Here is a 24381-nt window from a genome sequence, read left to right as displayed (position 1 = left end):
TAAGATTTCATCTTTGATGACAGGGCAGCACAAAATAAATAAATAGTAATGAAAAGGCTCTTCTTTCATGTCACATTTGCAGGCTGCTTGTGTCCTGGTCCAGACAGGAATTGGGAATCTTCATCCGATTGGATTTGGCTGCCTCGTCCAAAATGCATTACCAGACATTACCAGACAGCGGTCATTTTGGGGAGGTGAGTGACCTCTGTCAGGCCACTGCAATGGAGCCGTTCAGCTCGGAATGGCGGGCACAATTTCTCCATTACCAGAAGCCCAGGAACAACAAATCGCTAACAGCTGCTGAACATTATTTAGAAGAGAGGCAGCTGGTAAGATTGCACACATTCATTAAAATCCACCATGGGGGACCCCTGGAGCGCAGCAATCCATGCCTCTTCCAAATGGGAACGCGCTCGAGCCCTCATCTCTCCATGACAGCGGAGCTGGCGCAAATGGAGTAAAATCGAGGAAAATGCGTTCAGTCAGAGGAGTAAATGATATGTAAACATGGCCCTTACATTTATCTGCCTGAAAATGAGACTGTTTAAGGCCATTATTGCTGTTTGCGTTTACTCTGTTTATCATACGAAGGTGATGCTGACAGAGACAGACAGGACCACAGGCCTAGAATGAGAATAAGCTGCGTGAGCCAGTCGAAATATAGTCACTGTGTCGCCCTCTAGAGGCAGCAGAAGTCATACTTAGTTCAGAATTACAGAGACATTTTGCACATAATTCAGTCATTCAGCTGGATATTTTCAGAAGCTAATTTGATTACTTCACTTAAATAAAGGAACAATAATGCTACAAATGGCATGGGAATGTGACACTATACCCAGATCACAAGTCCTGATGCCAGACATTTGCCTGACATAGCAATCTTCATGAGGAAGTTGATTCTGTTCCTCTCTCAGGTTTGATCCAATGGAGGCGAAACCTTGTGGCCATGTCTGTAACTCAGTCAGTGCGCTACTTGCTTTGCTAAGTCACTTGTAACAAAGGACACTAAATACTGTCACTTTTTTTTGTACCGTTGCCAAGGGCTGGCTACAGCTCAGACACTGTTGATTAAATCAAGCCCAGAATTGTTCTTTACCACAGTTTTCTCTTTCACTGACCGCTTTGCACTTATGCCTTTTAGGCAATGCTGATTCAGTGGGGCACATTCAGGATCCAGGAGAAATCAAAAGCTCCTGGAAGATCTGAAGAAAATACTGATTCAAGGGAAAAATTTGTAAAATATTTTTGAAAATTCTTAATGATGAGGTCATTAAATAAGATCACTGACTTAGCAGCACATAATTTTAAATATTATTCCAATGTATACATTTTTATTTTCGGGGACAAATAATATGTAGCAATATAACCATATCATTCACAAAATAAATTGCTTGCGCAATCCTTATATTAGCAGCTTGTAGCTTTACAAGGACTGAAGATTTGAATTCACTTCATTCTGTTCCTGAGCACTCTCCTGATTTGACTGTTGTCCAGCCTGCAACAAAATCACCAGTGCGAGACACATTCAGCAGTTTGAAGTATGATTCAGTAAATTAGTTAATAGCTGCATTCATTTTCAATAAATTCATTCAACTAATAAATGGAGACATGCTACATGTACAGGTCTTTTGTTTAAATCAGCCCCCGCAGAGCTGCCTGCCTGCATGTGCCAAAGTGGCAGAGGAAAGAGGGTGTGGCCACATTTGTATATGGAGCCAAAAGAAGGTCATTGGGAGATTCCCCACAGGTGTCTGGATTCTGATGACAACAGCAGGGAGAAACAGTGGTGTGTGTGTGTGTGTGTGTGTGTGCATGTGCGTGCATGCGTGCGTGCATGCGTGTGTCACACTGGCAGTGCTATAGCCTGAATGGGAGGTTAACACAGGCTACCTGCTACACCCCTGCCCTCCACTCTATGCTCCAAGCCCCGCCAGGCCCTGAAGCAGTAATTCAGAAGGATGCCTCCCCCGCACAACCCGCTGAACCCACACTCCCAGACAGGGAGCCACACGTTTGCCCCACAGCAAGACTCTGTCACTGGGGGGGGGTCACGGGAGTGATGGCTGCTATATGACAGCGCCCCAAGGCAGCTCATCTGAGTTACAGCCCCAAACCCCCCCCCCAACCCGCCCCCACATGCTGGACTCTGCTCCTCAAGTCTCATAACCGAAACATCACAGGCCGTGGAAGCTGGAGTCTGGTGCATCGCATCTCCTTCCCGATATACACACGGCCGCGATGGATGAGCGGCCCAGCTTTCTGAGTGAAAATTGCTTTCAGATCCCTTGCTTCCACCAGACTGTCAAAACACAGAAATGAAATGTAAATATGAGGATTTCTTTATAATGAATTTTAGATTCTTCTGGTGTTGGCATTAAACAGGGTTACATATTGCGCTGGAGAGAAGGCTCTGTTACTATGGTGATCGCTGTGAAGTGCACTTCTGCTGGTATGGCACATGTAGTGTTAACTTAGCAGAGAGGAGGCAGAACTGAAAATTCTGACTTTGTTGAAGCTCAGAGCGTTCCAAAATTCTGATCATGAATATTCATGAAATGGCATGCGAAAATAGAACTAAAAAAGGAAAGCACATGCACATTTTTTAACCAACCAGAAGAGGGATGAAAGAGCTGAATATCTTGATAGCCTTGTAGAATATCTGCTTGTATAATAATTGACACCATTACCAAGCAGTTTGTTTTCAGGTCTTTTAAAGTAAGTGCAAAAAAATGCAGCAAAACATTTTTCAGTTATTGTGATACCTGCTAGTTATTGTGATAATATAGTTATTGTGATAACAGGTGGACAACAGAATAAGGCTTGTTTCTGTGGTATGATGACCCAGATGTCGTTGTGTGGTAGCTGCAACACTACATTTAGAATAGAATATAATACATATAATACGCATGCCACAACTGACCTTTAACACATAGGGGTCCTCACAGTGGACAGTTTTTTTAACGAAAATTGTAGCCTATAGAAACTGTTTTGATTTAACAAATGACATCTATGGTAAATGGTAAATGGACTGCATTTATATAGCGCTTTTATCCAAAGCGCTTTACAATTGATGCCTCTCATTCACCAGAGCAGTTGGGGGTTAGGTGTCTTGCTCAAGGACACTTCGACACGCCCAGGGCAGGGTTTGAACCGGCAACCCTCCGCCTGCCAGACAATCGGTCTTACCTCCTGAGCTATGTCGCCCCATCTAGTCAGCTGCTATCTAATGGCATCTGATCTCTGCCACAATAATAGACGATACAAGTTAGGCAAGCACCTGACTCTGAATAGTGTACATTTTGATAAGTGAGCACGAGTAATATATTACATATTCTAAGGTGGGGCTGAAGGTATGATCATGTGCATGTGTTGCCCAGTTAATATATACACAGCAAAAGAAAATCCAGTTTGAATGTGAAAGGTCCTGTCATTTTCATTGTGTGTTTCCTTAGCGCTTAGCCTGGGGAGACTTTGAAATGCCAATGACCTATGGGGTTGTCTCCCTTGGACAGACACTGCAGTGCAGTGAAACTCCTGTTGCTGCTGCCCACAGTCGTTTTCCCTCTGTCACTAGAAAGCACATCAGACACACTGAGCTCGGCTATCTCAGTGACCTGTAATTGAACCGCTGGTTTTTGCTGCTCTCTAGGGCAACCGATCAGAAGTCAAAAGAGCTGTGTTTCTGTCTTTGAAATGCCTATGGGATTGCATATGTTGCGTGGGTACGTAAATACCAAGTTCTTCATTTATGCTTGGGAGAGCATAAAGTGAGAGAGAGAGAGAGAGAGAGAGAGAGAGAGAGAGAGATTGAATGAAAGAGAGTCTTTAACTGCTACAGATAATTTGGAGATGATCGAATTTCTAATCCTGAGAGAACCTCTTCTATTCCAGAACAGAAATATCCTGCATGCACATCTAGTGTAAAGCACTTTGAGCTACATTTTATGTATTAAAGGTGCTATATAAATAAAGCTTATTATTATTATTATTGTGCATTTTCAGCACTGTTTGGTTGTGTTTGCTATTTTCCCATGAACACTTTAATTATTAACCCATTTGAGCACTGTTCCATTTCCCTCCACTTTTCATTTATCTTTTTAAGGGACCTTGAAACAGTACAAGAGCTCATTCCCAGCCATTTTAATTGCCTCAGGAAGCTCTTTAAAGGTAATGAAAAATCCACTCTAATTGCACCAAGAATAGCACAACTGACCCCACTGCGGAACCCCATGTTAAAAAAGTGGTGCATAGTAACAGTTCATTACCATTGCTTGAAATGAGGATAATCTTGATTGACAGGAGCCACATCTCCATTCCACTGACAATAAGAAACCCTGCTGGGACAGGCTAAGAATAAAAAATGCGCATCAATGTCTGAGCCAGGGAGTTCAGTTAGCAATTTGTCTCTGCACAGATAAATACAGTACAACAGAATACTGCAAAACACAGACACAAAAGAAGCTTTGTACACCCAATAGAACATACAGATTTTTTCATTGTGCGTGATATTTCAAACATCTGTGTACTTATGATATTAAAAATGTGATTTGTGTAAGGTTGCATTATGGTAAATTGGGAACAAGAAGGTTGTAAATTCAATGGTGGGGGCGCAGCCACTGTACCTTTGAGCAAGGTGCTTAACCTGAATTGTGTAGTGAAATACACATCTGTATCGCAATAAAACACAACCTCGGTGACTCACCTTAGATAAGAGCATCTGTAACGCAAATGAATAACCAGCTACTGTACCAACTACAACTCTTGCTCTCCTGCAGGCACGTTAATAAGACAGCAAATAAAATCGGTATGTTTGCTGTCATGTGAGGATTTACACTGGGGTTGCCATCTTTCAACAGGCTACTTAATATAGCTCATCACAATAACAAAAGATATGTTCTCCTTTTTAACAAGCGCCATATGGGAGGCAACCAATTCCCACATGGGACTATCTGATGCCTATTGTAGGCGCATGCACGCATGCCCAATGTCAGATCACTGTGGAGAGCAGGCGGCAGGATAACATCCACTATCTCATACATCTGCTGTGTATCTGAAGCAGATGGCCCACAAACAGGCGTGCTGCTAAGGTCTCAGCTGTACACTTCTCTGTTTGGACTGAGCAGTGCTTCTGCTCTGTCAGATCCTTAGCAGACTGTGGTACTGTGAAACTTTCTCTCTCCATGAAGATTAATCCTAAATAACGCTGAAAATATCCACCATAGTGAGGCTAGTGAGATTATCGTTAAAAGGAGCACACCACACCAGCATCTCAAGGAATTTGTTCAGCTGTGCATAAAAATAGTTTGTTTGAAAGCACAACATTAATCTGCTGTGTTTTCGTGTGATTGGTCCTGTGTATTATCCTACGCACTTTCCAATGGATAAACAAGTTAAGCTCCATGATTTGTCAGCTGACAACTGCTGATTTGGAAACATGTTATCGATAAAACCCTGATATATGTCAAAAGGAAAAGTGAGAACTCCTACCTGGCTAACACAATAGTGCAGGCAAAGCCCTATGGCATGTAATTATTATTATTATTTTTAATATCACTAACCAAGTAGGACCAGTGGTTGCCCACAACTAGTGGCATACAACTGGCCTCTTCTAGCCAGATAAAGGGTTTCCTGAGCTACCTCCACATTAGGTCTTCCCAGCAATGCATCACGCAACCACAAGCTACAAGTTGTCCTCAATGCCACGATAGCCCCCTCGTCTGTTTGGATTAGAGATAGCTGTGCTGTGGTAATATAGAACACTTGCTATCTAACTAACTTGCAGGCCAGTGAATAGGAGAAGTGAACATACAGTAACTGCTGGGCTTCGTTGGAAGCAGGTGGCACTGCAGTGATATGAAAGGCACAATGGGCCATTTCAAATCAAACAGGGGATAAGAGGGTGACATTTTCAGGCTATCTGCACAAATGAAAAATACTGTAAATGCGCAGCTATGTTCCCATGTTCATCTTGCAAAGCCAACAGACTACACTTTGTATTGCAAAGCTTAAGTGAGTCAGAAATAGTGCAATCCGTTGGAGGGATAGGCTTTTCCAAAGTCAGATCTGTAACCTAAAAACTATTGACACAAATCCGTTGACGCTTCCAACATGTTCTGGTTTGAGCAAATGCTTGTGGGCATGTGTAGGTGGGACAGAGAGCTGGAAAAATTTCTTAAAACTCCCCATGGATTATTGTAAATATATTTCAAAGCCATAGCTCTTAAAGGCGAGTGATATTTACAATGTGTACAACATGACCTGCCCTTAACTGCACAGTGTACATAGGAAAATTGACCTTTTTCCATATAGCTGCAAGCATACTGTAGGTAGAAGAAGCTTTTGTGTAGTTTCAATGTCAGCTGACATAAACTTTATATCAAATCGATTTTTCCAGGGCACAATGGATGGAACCAACAAGATTTTCTCCAACCCAAAGAGAGCGTCCACCGTTTGCTAGAAGGTACATGCTGCCCCTTCCCTCTTCCCCTCCCCCCCCTCTCTCACACACACTCACACACACACACACGCACACACCCAGGTGTAAGTTCAGCATTCACATCAATCAGTATACAGCACACTTTCAGCCAGTGGATACCCATGACTGACTACACAAGATCCACCCCTCTGGAGGTGGCGGTGCTATGGCAGAGTTTCGCTGGTTATGCAAATATCCAAACTCTGCTGGGTTTTGAATGTATTGCGACTTGTTTAAAAATCAGTAATGCATGAATACAGCTGTGATAAGCTTGGAGTGTAGTAACCTCCGCCACCCCTCCCCCTTACATCTTCTCAGTTCATAACCATGGACTGTGCTGTCGATCAACCGTGAACCGCACAAAGCCTCCACAGCTATGCTTGGGTGAAAGTCTGACATGAATTAACATGCAAATGCAAACCTTTACAGATACATATCTGACATGTGCTATTCAATTCATTGTGAAGTGAGAGACATTTCGTATTGGATGTGTGTGCATTTGCATCGTGATATTGTAACTAGGGTGTTCATGAATAGAGTAGCAGGCGGCTGTGTTGGAAGCATAGAGATTCGGTTTGTACTGCCATGCAAAAAACCAGGGCTCTCCAAGAACGAGTGTGTCTGTGACATTAAATAGAGAAGCAGTGTGAGAGTTCTGTGTAACGGTCCACCCACTTAATCTCATAAAACGCTTACAATTAAAGGACCTAATGTGACTGCACTACCAAAATCATGAGCTGGGCTTGCTTTTATTTGTTTAACTTCAGCTCTGGATTTTGAAAGCTGCAGTGGCTGAGTTAAGCAGCTTAGCATTAAAGCATGTTCTTCTATGTACTGCCAAAATGTCCCTATGACATCTGAGAATCTGTGGGTTGGCAACACACAACAATGATGCGTATTCACAGCGGCCCATATAAGCAACCTAGTTTTCAGATGCCTGAAGGATGCTTGTTAAAACGCTACAGATTTATGTTTCTCGCTGGCACAGTAAGCCTTGCACCAATATGGGCATGCAAAATATCTGTACAAATATGGATCTGGGGCTTTCAGCTTGCCCAAGAACCAGGTGGAATAAAGGGATTTTCAAAGTTTTTGAATTTTTAAAATTATAAGTTGAGCTGTCGAATGGAAGAATTTCAAATTTGATATCAGGTTGAAACCAGGCTAGCATCAGCAGTGGGTCTATATATAGTAACAATCAGGACAGATATGAGTCAAGCAGAATAATTTAGCCAAGAAGTTTCACATCAGCAGGGAATTCAGATAGAATACATCCTCATTTAAAGCGGAAGTCGGTGTAGCAGTCCTCTGAGCTCGTTGAGGACACTTTATTGCTGGGCAATCTGTAAGCTATGAGATATTTTCCTCGATCTGTCAAATAACCTCTTTACCTAAAATACTAGTCCTCAACACCCTATATACAGTATCACTTTGTAAGCTTGTATGTAATGCACTGAACCTGAATTCAGCCCTGAATTACCATTTACTGTATTTTGCACAGAACAAAGTTAGCATTTAGCTATCGGATATGACACTAACTCAGTGAGCTAGATAGTGAGCTAGATCGCATTTGCAAGCATACATTCTGTATCTGCTAAGCAATGAGTTATTATGGCTAGTATAACATCATGCCATGTAGTAGGAGTATAAATTTGTATAAATGCAATTAATTCTTCTAAAAATAGATGCACAATGATGGCTGAGCAAATGCAGTGCACTTGACCATTCTTTGTGCTGCACTAAGTCAATTATTGCCCTAATTCCAAAGGCAGTGCAGCTCTATAATTACACGTGGAGGATGCGCGCTATAATTAGTATTCTGTGGAAGGAAATGAAATGCAGAAATCGGAGAGGATCCCATTCCTGCCGCATTGGATTGAGGGAAGAACTGCTGACCGTACAGACTGAAACAGAGCAAGAAGAGAGAAAATCCATAAAATATATAAATAAGTATAGATGGAGCTCGTTAATCTCTGCTCTGCTTTACTTTTAGGAGTGCATTTACCATTGAGGCCCACGGTAGGTTAGTATTAAGAACAGTAGTGCAGTGATTGGGCATTTTCATTCAATCTCATGCAACTGTATAACTCTCTTTTCATATGAAAACTGTTTGCATTTTTAATACTTTTACCAAAGTATGGCATACTCTATATATAGTGCCATAAGGTTCATATAGTATACATAAGGTATGTACATAGTCCAGAGTAGTGTATTTGATGAGAAGAGCTTACATTATATGTAATTTGGCGTATATGATTAAAGAAAAAATTGAATGTGTTTCTTAAGCTGTTTTATATTGCACAGCATGAGGTTAGCATGAAAGTGCCAATATTGCAGCCATCATAGTGAGTGGGTCAAGTTGGGTCAAGGCTGTACTGTGACAGCAGTGGTGTGGAGCCTCTTTGAAAACCTTAAACAGTCCTCACACATGGAGAGAAAGAGGGAGGCGGAGAGATTAAGCTGATCCACGGAGAGCCTACCGAAGTCCCCCTGTGGCGCGAACAGGAAGCATCGTAACCCCCGGCCTCCTCACAAACACTGCACGCTGTGACAGCAGGGTGTTATTTATGGGCTTTGTAGATGGCCTTATCCAAGCCAGCCAGCATTTCGCACAGCATGGGCTCTGGAACTAGGTCAAGTGCCACCATGCCATAGGGTAGAGCGGCAATGCACCCTGGATTCGATCAAGCAGGAGGATCTGGTTAGGAGCCCAGCTCCGTGACTGCAGAACGCTCATGACGGCACCGTAGCTTGTCAGGAGCTGAGAATTATGGCTTGATACAATCGAGGCTCCGACTCCGGTGGGTCCGGCCAACCTAAATCATGTGAGATAGCATCTTTTCTGTTCCAGGTTAGCAGGCCTTGTCAGAAGAAGAGTAAAGGGTTGGCGGGTGGCCCTGAGTCCTGTGCTATGATCATTATTGCCTCTGACACCGGGGTCAAGCTGCAGCAGCCGGTGGCATTTAAATATATACAGAGGGTCAGAGCCCATCGCAATGAATCAAAACCTTCATACCTCTGGCTGTTCTCAGATCAGCGTCCCTCGTGGGAGCGGTGCGGAAATCAAAGCTTGTGTATTCAAAGGCAGGAGCTCATGCTGGGTAATATCAGCAACCCATCCCGCAGGGACCGGTCTCACTCCGTCTATCTCCGGATTCTCCGCCCAGAGAACAGCGACGGCGTCTAGGCAGTCTGTAATGAGCGACGCGCTCACAAAGGAATGGTAATTCTCCCTCACCAGAGACACTTTGCTATTGTTTATGGCCAGCAGGTAACAGCAGGTAGGAGTGTCAGCAGACAACTGATCTAAATCCAATTTGAGGAAAATATAATAATAATTTTCACAAAAAATTTCCATCACCTTGGCCAGATAAAAAAAAAAAAATCTGTTCTCTCAAGAAAGGGAATGAAAGGTGTGAAGCTCAGCTCAAGTGGTACATCTATCACTTACACTGATCTGTTTTTGGAAACACTGGTCATGGTGGAAGTGTTGCATAAAAATGAAAGTGAATTTTCAAAGCACTCCAAGATAAATTCACTTCAATACTCAAATGTAAATGTAAATGCTGACTGATGCTGGCTATCCTGTTAAAATACATGTATGCAGCGTGAATCACATGTGAAGTAACTAGCCGTAATGTATAATTGCATTTACAAGCCCTCCTCCTGTGTTTGTTGCATATGGAGACAAAACTTAATCGTTATGCTTCTTGAAGTTATAATTGAATACATGAAAAGGCTGCTTTGTGTGTGGACATTGTAACTGACATCAAACACAGGCAAATCCTTGTAATTATTTCATTCTAAGCTATGCCGGTAGTCCCTATCCACTTGGTAACTGAATCAAGAGTGGTAATCAAGACACACAGGCATGCTGAACTGCAATTAGTGACATATTGCCATGACACTCAACTGATTACAGTTTGAGGTATGATGGATGTATTGGGATAACATCATTAAGCAAGGTAGGCCACATGTATGCAAGACAAAGAAAAAAGTCTAACGCACTCAATGAAATGAACAGCAATTCACAAGTGGATGTCATTCATAAATTCACATATAAATATGGAAAAACACTCTTGACTTGGTTTGTTGATGAATTACATCTATATAATTTTAGTAGATACAGGGTCTCAAATTCTTAATTAACATAATGCAGTTTTTGAAATATTGCTTACATCACAGTGTGATGATATACTACCACCACTTTAGCACCCTTTGTATCAATGCTCTACTAAAGACTTCTAACCGTATGCTGAAAGAAGCACACAAAGAGGTTCTAGAACAAAAGACTGTTTGATCACAACAACAGGTTCACATGATGTTTAAACCAATTCTAACAAAGCTTTGTCATTCCCCCTGTTTTTGGGTACCGCATCCAAAAAGTAGGGATATTTGATCGTTGATGACTTCTGTTACATCGACCCATAAAGCAGACAATGTAAAAAGGCCAATACAACGAAATCTTTCTACTGTATAAATGTGAATCTCTTTCTTTGTATAAAATATATTATTTCCTACTGGAGAGCAGGGATCCCACATTGGGTCAGAATTAGGGCTTAGTCCTTTATTTACAGTCATGACTGAGACTGGCAGGCTGTTCTCCATAGTAGTTTTATTACAGTTTAATGTCATTTCTATCTCTGGCTGTTACAAATGCCCTGTGTGTTTATAATCACATTAAACAGTGTATTTTAAGGAAAAAAAATAACACAAAACTATCCAACGTTTTACAATGGAAAAAGTTTGTTGTCAGTTCACATTATAACAAAGTCATGTCTTGATGAAATAAAAATGCATACTATCCATGAATCCTCACACAGTGTACATGTATTTTAATGCATTTATACTTTAAAGATAACCTTTTCCATGACTAACCCAAATTTATGCTTTGATTGCCATGTTAGTAACTTAATTTGGACCGTGCTTCTTGGTTTTTGTGTACTTATATTTGACAATCAAAATCCTGGGGAAAATTCTTGTGGATGTACAATGGGTCTACTAATGTACAGTCAGGTCAATGGCCCTTTGAAAAGCTGATTTTAAAATACTGCCGTATTTATCCATTTTCCCCACATGTCATGTTATCACAGCTTGGTGCCTTTTAGGATTTATTTTAAGTAACAGAGAGAGATCATTATCCATGTGAAAGCCTGGCTTACTGCTTTTCCTCGATAGGCATCAGTCATCTCATGCTAGCAGATGCTGCTTAGTGGTGAAATCTTATGAACTCATTCCATCTTTGGCCATGATACCATCTCATTACAGATCAGATGACGACATACTACTCCCATTTTGAATGTGTGTGTAATCAATACTAAGTCAAAACAGAGTTTTAAAAAAATTCATATAGTCTTAGTCTGCCCTTAAACTGCCATGAACTGCATATAAAAAGTAGAATACTAAAAAAATACTTGAACAAATGGGTTTACACTCAGATTTCAGACATTCATTTTGTGGAAAACCTTATTACAATGCAAATGAGTTTGAAAGATACATTCTAAAATTGAAACTCAAAGCTAGCAGGAGTTTTTAAGCCTATAGCCCCGTCAAAAAAGAGAGATCATTTCCTGCCAGGATAATTATATTGTGTCAATATGAGCTGTCTCTGTGGTGCTGCAGGACCTGATGGTTAGGCAGCGCAGGATGCTCTGGTAACTATGGTGACTAATCTAGCAGGTGGACGGGCAGCCCAGCGGGACCCAGCGGCAGAGCTCCTATAGTGTGGGGTTCTTCTGTTATTAATTCACTGTACTAGGTACTAGGCCTTGGGTGGGGTGTAAAGGGGGGGGCGGGCAGGAGAAAAAAATAGGCTTAATGATGTCACACGCAAGTTAGGCTTTCTACATAGACAAAAGGCAAAAGGCTAAAAAATACAGCCATTTCATGATGATGTCACTCTATTAAAGTTGATTTTACAGCCACATGTGGCTTGTTTGTTCCATATCTCATGGTTTAATTTCTATTAGTCATGAGGAAATAGTCATGAAGTCATGAAGAATATGAAGTTGAATGTCCTTCATTACAAGCTTTCTCAATGCCTTCAGAATAGTCATTTTCAAAATATTCATCTTTACATTCATATATAGAAAAAGTAAGACAAAAAATGTATTCAGTGGAAACAGTATTTAATGAAAATTAACATAGTCTTGCTATTTGAATACCCAGAAATTGTGCTATATGGCTTTGAGTATAATTTTATGTGACGTTTTGCTACTTATGGTAATGGGCAAATAGAGCATGGAAATGAGAGCTAAATTTGTAACAACAGACTATATTCTAGATGCCTTTTATGCCACCCTTACCAAAGGTTTATACAGAGATATCCCAGAGGCACAGAGAGATAAATAGAATGGACCCGTCTGTTGTTTTAAGCATTCACTGAAAAGACAAATGACTAATGGGTATTAGGCTCACCATGGTTGTCCAAGAACTTGGCACAAATTAATAAACAGATGCTGTTATTTACATGAGGGATGAAGGGAAATGAAAATTTGTATATTTATGGGAGCAAACAGGTTTGCATCTTGATATTTGTAAGATTGGGTGTGGTCTGAGTACGCACAGTTAAAGCCAGTTATGTTTCGCTGTCAATGTGACAAGAAGAAATTCATAACATGTTATCTGAATATTAGAGGAAACACGATTGTTTCCATCAAGGAGAAATGAATGAAATTATACTCATAGTTAATAGCCAAATGAGAGTTGTGAAATATTTATGAGCACAGCAGAATCAAATTATAAATATTCAACAGCAGGTCAATGCTGAATAAATTCAAATGAATATTTCAGTTGGGTTTACAGTCTTAACACAATCAGCATGATGTGAATGACAGTTCAGTAAAAACATGGTGACGACTGCATAAATGAATTTATGACAAGATGCTGTTGCACAAAAAACAAAACTGGAAAACATTTTGTCAAAATCAAAACCAAAATCCTCTCACAAACAACATTAAATTTTCATGTTTTGGGTAAGAGATGATGAGCAGCACTGTGAGACAAAATCTAAATCTGAGTAAATATGAATTTTAATGCACAAGTTTAATGGTAGCCAAGAGTCTAATTCTCTTTTTTATAGCAGGAAATACAAGAAAGAACAGCTTTAACTGGTCAGGCACCAAGTACCCTGGTCACTGCACCTCATGTAAAAGTTAGAGAACTGTATTTTTCCTGCTTTTCAAATGTGGAGCAGTAACAAAATTAATCTTAAACAGAACTGGCTTGAAGAGCTCCATATTTGATCCCCTTCCTGGAAGGTGCTCTACCTGCTCTGATATGGCACTGAGAGGGAGTGAGGTTTTAGGGGGAGGTGCAAGGGCTGAACAGAGGAGTTTTACTCCTGCTGAAACAGGATTCCATCACAGTGCATGTGGGTTTCCAGTATATTAGACTCCCCTGGGAGCTGGGACAAAGACAATGGAGTGGAGTTGTGTGGGGCCCCACCCTCACTCCCATCCCAGCAAAGGAAAGGTCTTATCGCCATGACGACAGGAATTCCTGACAGGTGTGGGACACAGGTAGAGCCATGATGCAGTGTTCTCTCTGGGAAGGGAGTGCAAAGCTTGCAGATTTCCACATGCTGCCCTGACAAGCCTCTGCTATCTGAGCCAAAGAGAACTGCTACACACGTGAAAGTAGAAAGCAGCTCCTGAAACATAAAACCCGCTATCACCGCCTGGCTTTAGCTCTGCAGGCTGAAACGAAAGGATTCGGCAGTGAAACAGCTATCAGTGCATGAACCTGCCTGCTTGGTGGGGGTATAAGGGACTTCTCAGCATCATTCAATTCTGCTTTCCACATTGCGTTTGTGAAAGAAATTTGTTTACAATTTCCACAGTGGTCATCTAAACCATGCTCCTCAAAATGCAGTTGGTTTGCAGAAAAACCACATCAACGTGACCACTGCTCTCCGAAATCCTCTCCCTGCATGAAGAGCAAGCTCTAATGCAATCTGTGATGTTGTGATTTGCTTTAAATGAATCTTATCGCAACAAAAACAAAAGTCTAATTTAAGAAGCCACTAATTTCCTTAAAACATGCATAGCCGTCGAAATACCCTAGAGCGTTCTTAGGGTACACAAGGAAAAGCAGAAGAGAAAGTTACTTAGCAGATTAAAGTGGAGGACTCAGGTCAGGAGTGAAAAGGCTGCAGATTGTGTTTTATCCTGATGCCCCTAGCAGGCAGGACGCAGACTTGCACTGATCAGGTGAAGGAGAGTGGAGCAGCGGAAGGCTCAGGTACGGCAGGCTGTGGGCTGGAGGGGAGAGCCTCAGTACTCACCATCAGAAGGCAGACGGCTGAGTCGGGCATGAGCTGAATGGCCATGGTGTCTCCGCTTGCTCGCTGCTGCTGCTGCTGAGGACGATCACTCGAAGAGAAAAAAAGCCCCTGGAACCAGGACGCTCCCGCTCTGCTCCCCGGATCCCCTGGAGCACAGGACGCTGAACCTCCGAGCCTCTTACCAGGGAAACGGCACGCCACGGACTGCGCTCAGAGGAAGGCTCCCGCAAATCCTGCCTTCATATCTCAAAGCGCACATGACACGAGGAAAAAAGAGAGCCGAGCGGAGCCTGTGCGGGGTGGGGGGGGTGGGGGGAGAGAAGTGGTTTGGGGGGGGGGGGGAGCACTTCGGAAAACGGCTACCAGACAAATATTCCCAGGCAGAGCAGGAGAGAGAGCAGCATCCTCACTAGCGATGGTGTGGAAATCGTATTAAGCGTCGCCTGGTTGCTTAGTTAGGGTACGGCAAACACACCTGAATGCGATTGGGCTTTTTAACCCTCTGAGGGCTGTGGTGTCGCAGCAGTGCCGGTAATCCAGACTCCATTTTTTTAAAGATGACTGAGCACATGGCAATAAATAATTCAAAGAAACGTGGTGACTTTGTTCAACGTGGCTTGTGTACCATTCGCGCCAGTTACTTCAAAGAGACACTACAAACCAGGGAAAGGTGAGAAAGGGATGGCAGGTACATTTCTTAGGGTGGGAATGATGCACAGAACCTCATGCTCACAAATTGTATTGTACTACTGCCCCTTCTCTCAGTTGAAATAGAATTTGTGTCAGGAAGTCACCATCTTTCACCTTGCTGATTACAGTACCTAACTGAAAGGGAGTCCAGAGGTCCCTGTGGGGCTAACATACTTTCTTCAAGTGTGCAATCACAATGCTGGTTCTACACCAGAATGCCCAACACTCCAGAAGGCACCAGCTGCATCTCTCTAACAAGCCCCATCCCCCCTTCTCTCATCTCTGTGGGGCTCTGCATTTCCAAACCCCCCTCCCAACCCCCCGCCCTCAACCAATTTTTCCTTTGCTGCTCCTGCATACTCACAGGATTAATTACAACTGCGGAAGGCTCTTAGGACACAAAGACAAATTAGTTTGCCAAAATTCAGCGACTGAGTGTCTTATGCCATGGCAACCAGAAGTATGGGGCTAAAAAAATGAATATTTAGACTTGACTAGTTTAAGACCGCACAAATCATCAGTGAGGATAAAAATAGGAGGTTCCAAACCACCTAGATATCCAAAATAATTTACATTGTGAGGTGCTCAACATTCATAGCCCAATGTAACACAATTTGATTTGTAGTACCTTCTCATCAACCTCTCTAAAACCCTAAACATCCAAAAAATATGATGACATCTAATTTTACAGAATGTATTTGTAATTTCTAAAAAGAAGCACAAACACCTACCGGTTTATCACCAGAAAGGTTCATTTTAAAGTTGAAATAGTCAAACAGTCAGCTCAGAACATTTCCTCATGTAAAATGTAAAATGCATTAAAAAGTATTAGACGTTGAGCCAAGACTCCCTGATTAAATAAAACTAGACTCCAAGCATAATCAGAAGCAGTGAGAGATTCATTAAGATCATGTGAATGTAGTTAAGTATTCCAGGGAACTCCTGCAACTGAATGGGAAGAACCAGGTCAGACAGAAGAAAAAAGAGGGGGTGGTTCCCTGGAACTAAAATGGTTGCAATGCCAAATATGGAAAACGTGATAATAATAATAATAATAATAATAATAATAATAATAATAATAATAATAATAATAATAATAATAGGCCTGAACCAGTGAAGTAAATGCTAAGTAACCACATTGTAAACTTAGTCAAAGGTACCTGGGTAATTGGCATCTGAATCCATTATGTAGTAATTTAACAGCACATTACCAGCACCACTGAGTCTTTCTATCTCTTTGGGTGATTAAATTGTAGTGCCCTTTAAGTTTGCCCTTGAGTCTCTCTCTCACAGCAGAATAAAAGCTGACTCTCCTTTCTCCTCAATGGAACAGCAATCCTGTTCTTAGTCACGTAGCGACTAATCAATGGTAGCGCTATGCAAATCCTGCACAAATTCTCCCTCCCGGGAGGAGAGAGGATCCCTGTGCTCTCATACACATCAAGGCTGGTTAGTATCAATGCGCTTTCCAACATGCAAAATCCTGCAGACCCACAAATAGCACTACACCTTATGTGCCCTGAATCCCTCCACATGAAATATTCAGCGGAGCACCTTTAAACCTGAAGAGAGAGTGGACTCAGGATCTTAAATGCTGTTAAACTAAATAAGTGACACTTCTAGTAGCAGATGATTGCTTGTCCACACAGGTACATATTTACCAAACTGTCAGCTGGCTTTTCATGCAGGTGAATGATGGGACAAACTACTCGGTCATGTCATTTGTCAAATTATTCCCATACATAAATTACATAATTACATAAAGGGCTGGTTTCACAGACAGATTAAGCTTAGTCCTGGACTAAAATGAGCTTAGTATGGAAAATCGCAATTCAAGTTAAATTTATGTCTAGGCTTAAGCTATGTCTGTAAAACTGGCTGAAAGAGAACATTATAATCCTGCCTTACTGACTAAATGGAAATTTGTAACCTGATTTCACTTCGCTTCAATGTTTCCATTCTAAAGTGGTGAAAATAGACAGGTATTTTCATATATTAAACATAAACTAAACAAAAAAACGATTTCAATTTCAATTTACAAACATTACATTTTATTTATTTTTTTTTAATGTTAGAAATAATGTTAGAAGTTAGTTAGACTAGAAAAGCATTTTCCAAAAAAAAAAAAAAAACATAGACTGTGTCAATCTGCACATTGAACTCATGAAGATTAAATGAAATACATCTGAACTTACAAAACCAGATAGATCTGACAAAGGTCGGCCTTGTTGTGCCTGCAAAGTGTGGTAACATGTTGCCACTGAACCAAATTGTACAGTAAAAATCTTCCACTGTCCTACGCCCATGTCATGTAGCCTACACAAACTGGGTAATGTAAATTTAAGCAAAATATTCTGTGCTTAGGAGTATTGTGTTGCAACCTGCAACACATATATTGTCTATCTCCATTTTTCATTTTTATCACACAGTTCCTTCTGGATCCTCACAGCATTACCAGTCTTGTCAAGAAAGGAGAGCGTGCCTTATTGATTAAAGCCATGAAGATAAAGAATAGTATGCAGAGGGAAAGTTTATCAGCACGGGCGGAGGCTCCGCCTCTCGGCCATCTTGCTTTAATCTGATAGAGTGGCACTATATCTACAGGCATGTCACGGCTGTGTCACAGCACTAGGCTGAATGCGTAAGAAAGGGGATTCTGTCTCTCATAAATGTGCTGTTATTGCAGAGGCGAAAGATAAACACAGAGGATAATTTCATACGAGAAAGTAAACGTACATTCGAAGGTCACGCATCACATCACATGCATCCTGCGTTATCTTAACACAACTTGTCACATCCATCTTGATCATAAATGGCGAGCTCGTAATTATAATATTTACTCAAATCCAAGCGCTAATGTTGCTGACAGTTTATGACTTCTTTCATTCACTCATTCAGGGCAATGGCTTGAATTCAAATATGGGGTAATGGCCATCACCATCTTTGTGCTTTGAAGCTAGGTATACATTCCTATGTTCCAAATTTTCTTTATTTTATTGCATTTTTCTCAGTTGTGTGCCCAGATATGCTGATATGCACTGTAATTGCATTAATGTGGAGAGAGATTATTCTCAATATTATTGACAAATGCATGTACCGTGATCCAGAAATGTGTCACAAATGTGATTTAACAAATTTACTATATACAAACAAATATCTCTCACATTAATTTAAATGTCGATTTACAAGACTCAGGTTGAGAGATATATTTGTCTATAGATAGTAAAGTACACTTGTGACTTGGCTTTTATTTATGGACCGTGATACACGCATTTGTCGATAATATTGAGTCTAATCTCACTCCATAGTCAGATGTAAATGAAGATGCATGGATCTCCTGCTGCAAGACCAACACAAATCTCTCTGCACCAACTCTAAATCTTATTTAGCCTGTCAAACTTCTGTATATTCCTCTATTTGTAACCACTGCATTGTCATATAAATTATCTGTATAACTGGAGGTTTTGATATTATACTCTATATGTCTTAATTATTCACAAACCAGCCTACAATTTCATGATCCTGACAATACATAAACTTAAATGAATCCACTATACATAATCACATACCTCATGATTGTCTGTGTGAGTGATATATCAATGCAATTCAATCTGTACAAATATGGCAGGTTTAGCAGAAACAAAGCTTTTAAAACCTCACAACTGGCACAGGTATACAGCTCAATATGGCCACTAATGGGTTCACTGGGGAATCTAACTCTACACTGAGTCTTGAACAGGTCACCAAGCACACAGGTATTGGACGTCATTGCGCATATGGTGCACAGGGTTATGAAAGTAGATAAGCACCCCGACTTCTGGGTGATGGGATACAGAATGTAATAGAGTATCTCAGGCAGTGGCAGGAAATAATAATGTCCTCAAGTGCAATGAATGTTATTTGAAATCAATATTAGATCGTGTTACATTATTGGAGAGATTATCAAGACTGCCAGATCACCACCTTGAGTTTGAAGAGCTCAGGAGATGCAGGAAATTGGACAAAATGGCTGACAGGATACCCATTTTATACGAAGGCCTTTTAACCTCACGTGTATCTCAGTAATGCAATAAGATGGAGGATTGTGCCAATGTTATTGCACGTATTATGAATTTATATAGCTATATTCATAATACAAATGCAATTCAGGTGAGCATCTTGCTGAAAGGTACAACAACAATAATTCAACTTGGACTCAAACCTACAGCCATCTAGTCCAGTTAGAGTCATCTGTATTACACCCATATTAAGATGGTCAGGGCAGATGTTCAAACTAGCCATGTATCAGTACTGGAAGTACTTCGGTCTAGATATTTTTATGCACAAAATGTTCCTGAGTAAGCCATCTGGCAATAATCAAACCACACAGAAGATTATTTATTGTTACATATCAACTGGCACAGCATGTGAAAAATGAAGAACTCCATTCTGTCATTAACACACCATGATAATGCAAAGCATCGCGTGCTTTGATCTCCTCAAACATAACACAGTTCAATGGAATGAGGGGAGACAGTTGCACACCAAAAGGGCTGCCAGTTATAGGCGGTGCACCATCTACTTGTAATTATAGATCATGTCGGTGAAGTTTCCAATTGTTCCCGCAAAGGACACAACGTTTTCAAAAGTCAATTTCAGGACTGGTTTAATCAATTCTGCTGACAATTTTGAATTCAATAAAGAAGGAAAACAGACAGAGATTGGATGGATATGGTATTTTTGAGTTTGTGCAAGCTGACTAGTTCCTTTGTTAGTCAGGGAGTCGGTGACTGATGAACAGGCTGAGAATGGGTCAGGCCCCTGGAGAGGGACAAGCCGGTGGATCCCCAATCTTCATTCCATCTGTCTTAATCTCATTGTAACTACTGAGATAAAGGCACTGGAAACACAACATGCTAGAAAGACTGAACTGAGAGCCAAGCCAGTGCCATGCAACAAAATTTCCTCATTGTGAGTTTTGTGTGTGTGTGTGTGTGTGTGTGTGTGTGTTCAATGAACCCTCATTCATCGAAAATATGAGTGTAATTATCAAGCTGTGCTCCACAATGATCATTTTAAAGAAATTTCTTATTGAAACAAGTTTTTTACCATTATTTTTATTACTTCTTGGAGATTTAATACTGAGCAGCAGTGTTATAGCTGCACCACAGCCACCGTAAACAGAGAAGCTGACACCTGGTTTGTACGAAGAAAAACAAAATTATAATAATTGTTTGAACAAAGAAGTCTAGGAGCATGCCCAACTTCAAGACCCGTGGACAGAGAGAGCCGAGAACACTTTCAGAAGAGCATCACCCTCGGATTTCCTTACGTTGGTCTCCTGAGTTCCACAGGTGAGCTCAGTTCCCAAAACAGAGACAGATCAGCCCATACAGTTCTGGGCAACCAGCACCCCATTTGGGGCAGAGGGACATAACAAGCATTCAAATAAAAATGCAGAATAACATGAATTAAGAACAAATCAAGTTCAACACATTCATAAATGTTCATCAGTTGTATTTACCTCATGCCTGACTCAACAACATAACCACACAGCTGACAACCCAACCCAAAGCAACTAAAACACAGCCAATAGAATGAAGCCGAGAGAGATTGTGGGTGTTAGCATGATTGACCGCTCAGGGGAATTGCCTGTGAGGTCTGGTTGGTGTTGAAGCACCTGCAACACACAGTCAGAAAGTCACAAATGACATCTTGAGGGGTGATGAGTTTCGGCTGAGGACCCACAGGCCTCGGCTGGAAGGTGCAGGCTCTCATTTGTAGTCACGCCCTGCACGCCTGCCATGGGCCAATTACCATTCATGTATTCATGCAAACCGTGAATAAATTGCCTTATAAGAAGGGTAAGCTGCTTGAGGGGCAAACAAGAGAGCATAATGAATTCAGTACGTAATGGAAATCGAAATATCAGGTTTTTTTTTTTGGAAGATACTTGCGTCAACCCTGCTGCAGTTCTCCATCCGTCAGACTTAAACACTGAACATCTCATGCATGAACAAACATGTTGTTGTTTATTTTACTAGGCTTATTCATACTCCTCTCATGTAAGGCATAACCCCAACTCTTTTTCTAACCAATGATATGAATTCAGTGAAGGTGAATGCAGGAAGTCAATTTTTTGTACACCACCCTCTGGGAAACTGATTAATACACTGCCGGATCCCTGGCATGCCTACCACTAGTACAAGTGCAGCTCTCAGGTGGAAAACATTAAGATCAAACTTACGATCTGTGGCTATATGATAAGAGTTGCGGCTACATGATGACTTCACAATGCTACACTTTTCATCACAATGAAACAATGTGTTGAGAAAATACTCACACTGCAGCTCAATGCCATTTCTTTATCTCTACAAAGTTCACGGTCATATTGGAAAATATATTGGAGCAATGATATACATTCCTTATCAGCAAAGAATTAACTGTGACATTTAATTTAAAAAAAATATATATTTTAGTGAAACACACATGAGATGTATACGTTTACCTGTGGTATGTAGAGAAAGCAAACAGGTGCAATCACCACCTGTTGATCCTCACCGCTTTGATGATATTTCTAGCGGCAAAGCTGTGCTGCTAGATGCAGACAGACAGACACACAGGCATTCAAGATGATAAACTGGAAACTGCTGTGGATGGTATACAACCATAGATAATGAAGAGAGAAGCTCTGTTATCAACATGGTATCAGGGTGTTGGTAGAGGGTCTCACCCTGTTGGCAGGAATCCAATATGGCCAAGGTGCACTACTGCTCGCTGTATTCAGAGACATGAGAAAAACATGCACCCGGTTACAGAGAGGGGAAGGAAGTGGAATTCCAGTGAAAAGGATGGGGCACTTGTGCCCTGAAAAAGAAACTGAATTGTTTCAGCAAACACCCGGCACTAAGTTATGTTTGCCCTGGCTTTGTGCCTGAAACTTTCAGAAGAAATAAATCACATCATTACATTTTGAAGGTTTTACATCCTGTACATACATCCAGGAAGACTTCTAAATACAGAACATCAACAGACAAGTTCTGACCTATTTTTTTCCTTTCCAGAAGAAGAGAAGCACGTAAAGCAGCTCATATGCAAAGAGGGAACTGTGGATTCTCCATCCCAAATCCTACACCTGCTAAAAAAGGATTAAAATCCTGCATACATTTGACCCATTTACTACCAAAATGTATCCCATATTAGAAACCCTTGTTCATTTCAGTGTGCCCGTTCCAATTTGTGGTGAAGAGGATTATGTCAAGGAACTAAAAATAGTAACTTTTTTCTCCCTCAGATTAACACGACATATTTGGAAATTAGTCACAAATTATCACTCTCAAAAATGCAAGTCCCAAATGACTAACACACGTGAGCTGATGAATATGCAGCAGTTGATTCTATTTATACTGCAATGTGAGTCTACTACAGTCAGTGATGAGTATCCACTGGCTGAAAGTTACCCTCGGGACTGCACTGAAATGACTTGTCTGCTGCATACTGATTGATGTGAATGCTGGACTCACACCTGGATATGTGTGAGTATGTGTGTGCATGCATGTGTGTGTCCGTGTGTGTCGGTGTGTCTGTGTAATCTGTTAACACAGGAAATGTAATGTATGAAGTACTCAAAGTATACAAAGTATTACTGTAGCAATGAATGCAGCTCTGTTCATTAGTGAACTTCATAAAAGTTCAGGGTAGGTTTAAAACATATTTTGGTTATTAAAAATACCATTGAATGAAGGAATGAGGCAGTGTCGATTCATGCCTTCATTAATCAAAAACAGAATATTTCTATGTCACTTCTAGTCTTTCCTAAAAAGATCACAGTTTATTTTTTGTTTTGAAGCCATCATACAGCTAAGCCAAAAACAATATTTATTATATAATACCAAGTAAAGCCTTCTTCAGAAAGATTGTGTTGTCATATTCAGCATAAAAATAGCTCATATTTAGGGAAACTGGAAGCTTTATTATGCTTGTTTAAAAGATGAACAAACGAGTGGCCCAGTAAGATTTCTGGTATTCTGCAGAGAAGTATGCCATGACATATTTTTTAAAAAACATATAAACGAGTTACAGTATCCCTCATATTAGTTATAAGCACTTCTTATATTATCTCACACACACACACACACACATATATATATATATATATCCATTATATTTTTTCCAAGGAACAACACTGAACTCAAAGGAGAAAAATTCTACTTTGACAGTATGATATTTATGTTTTCAAAGATGAATCTAAAATCACCTTGTAATACAGGTACAGGCAAACTCCAAAAACCTTCAGAAACCGATACTCTGGGCCACAAATAAAAGACATTCATACCGCTCTGCCAAAATATGTGAAACCTGGAATTCATTCTCGCAGACAGGCAACAGACCAGATGATAAACAAATAAATAAATAAATAAATAAATAAATAAATAAATAAATAAATAAATAAATAAATAGTCAAAAGCTTTTCAAAATTTAAAATATGTCTGGGATAATTTGGTAATAGGCTGCATATACAACTACACAAAAGTATTTAGGTTACAACTATTCTTTTTGATGCCAGTAATTCCTACAGATTCTCTGTGAATTGCTGCCATCTACTGGATATATATTGAATATCACTGGGAGACAATATGTTTTTTATTAAAGAGATTTTTATAAGCTACCTCTATTAGATCTTCAATTTTTTGTTTCAATGTTTAGTCGGACCCTTGAAAAAAATGTCATTTTATGTGGCTCATTACAAAAACCTAAAAAGTGAGGGCTGGGGATCCAGACCTATCTCTATGAATGCTGTGGCCAACAAATATATCTGATCATTTTTGATAGTGTGATATATTGTCACCACACTGACGTTACACCATTGTAATGGGTGTTGGGAAAAGTGCCAAATGTTAATCATTTTATTGAAAAGAGGTCAAACCAACAAAAAAAATAACCCACCACTCAC

The 24381-nt window shown here is 40.6% G+C and overlaps 1 protein-coding gene across 1 annotated transcript in view; it reads right to left on the bottom strand.

Annotated features, from left to right (window-relative positions):
- The window catches only part of LOC135259135 (FERM domain-containing protein 4A-like), a 148541-nt gene extending 133530 nt beyond the window's left edge, over nt 1–15011 (bottom strand). Inside the window, exon 1 of the mRNA XM_064343097.1 lies at nt 14760–15011. Within this exon, the coding sequence (XP_064199167.1) occupies nt 14760–14804 (45 nt within the window). The 5' untranslated portion in view covers nt 14805–15011. The remainder of the gene's footprint in view (nt 1–14759) is intronic.
- Nucleotides 15012–24381: the final 9370 nt, after the last annotated feature.

The sequence above is a fragment of the Anguilla rostrata genome, chromosome 7 (genome assembly GCF_018555375.3).
Source record: "Anguilla rostrata isolate EN2019 chromosome 7, ASM1855537v3, whole genome shotgun sequence".
In the NCBI taxonomy this organism is placed as follows: Eukaryota; Metazoa; Chordata; class Actinopteri; order Anguilliformes; family Anguillidae; genus Anguilla; species Anguilla rostrata.
The sequence above is the reverse complement of the archived record's forward strand: the minus strand, read 5'-3'. Positions and strand labels throughout refer to the sequence as shown.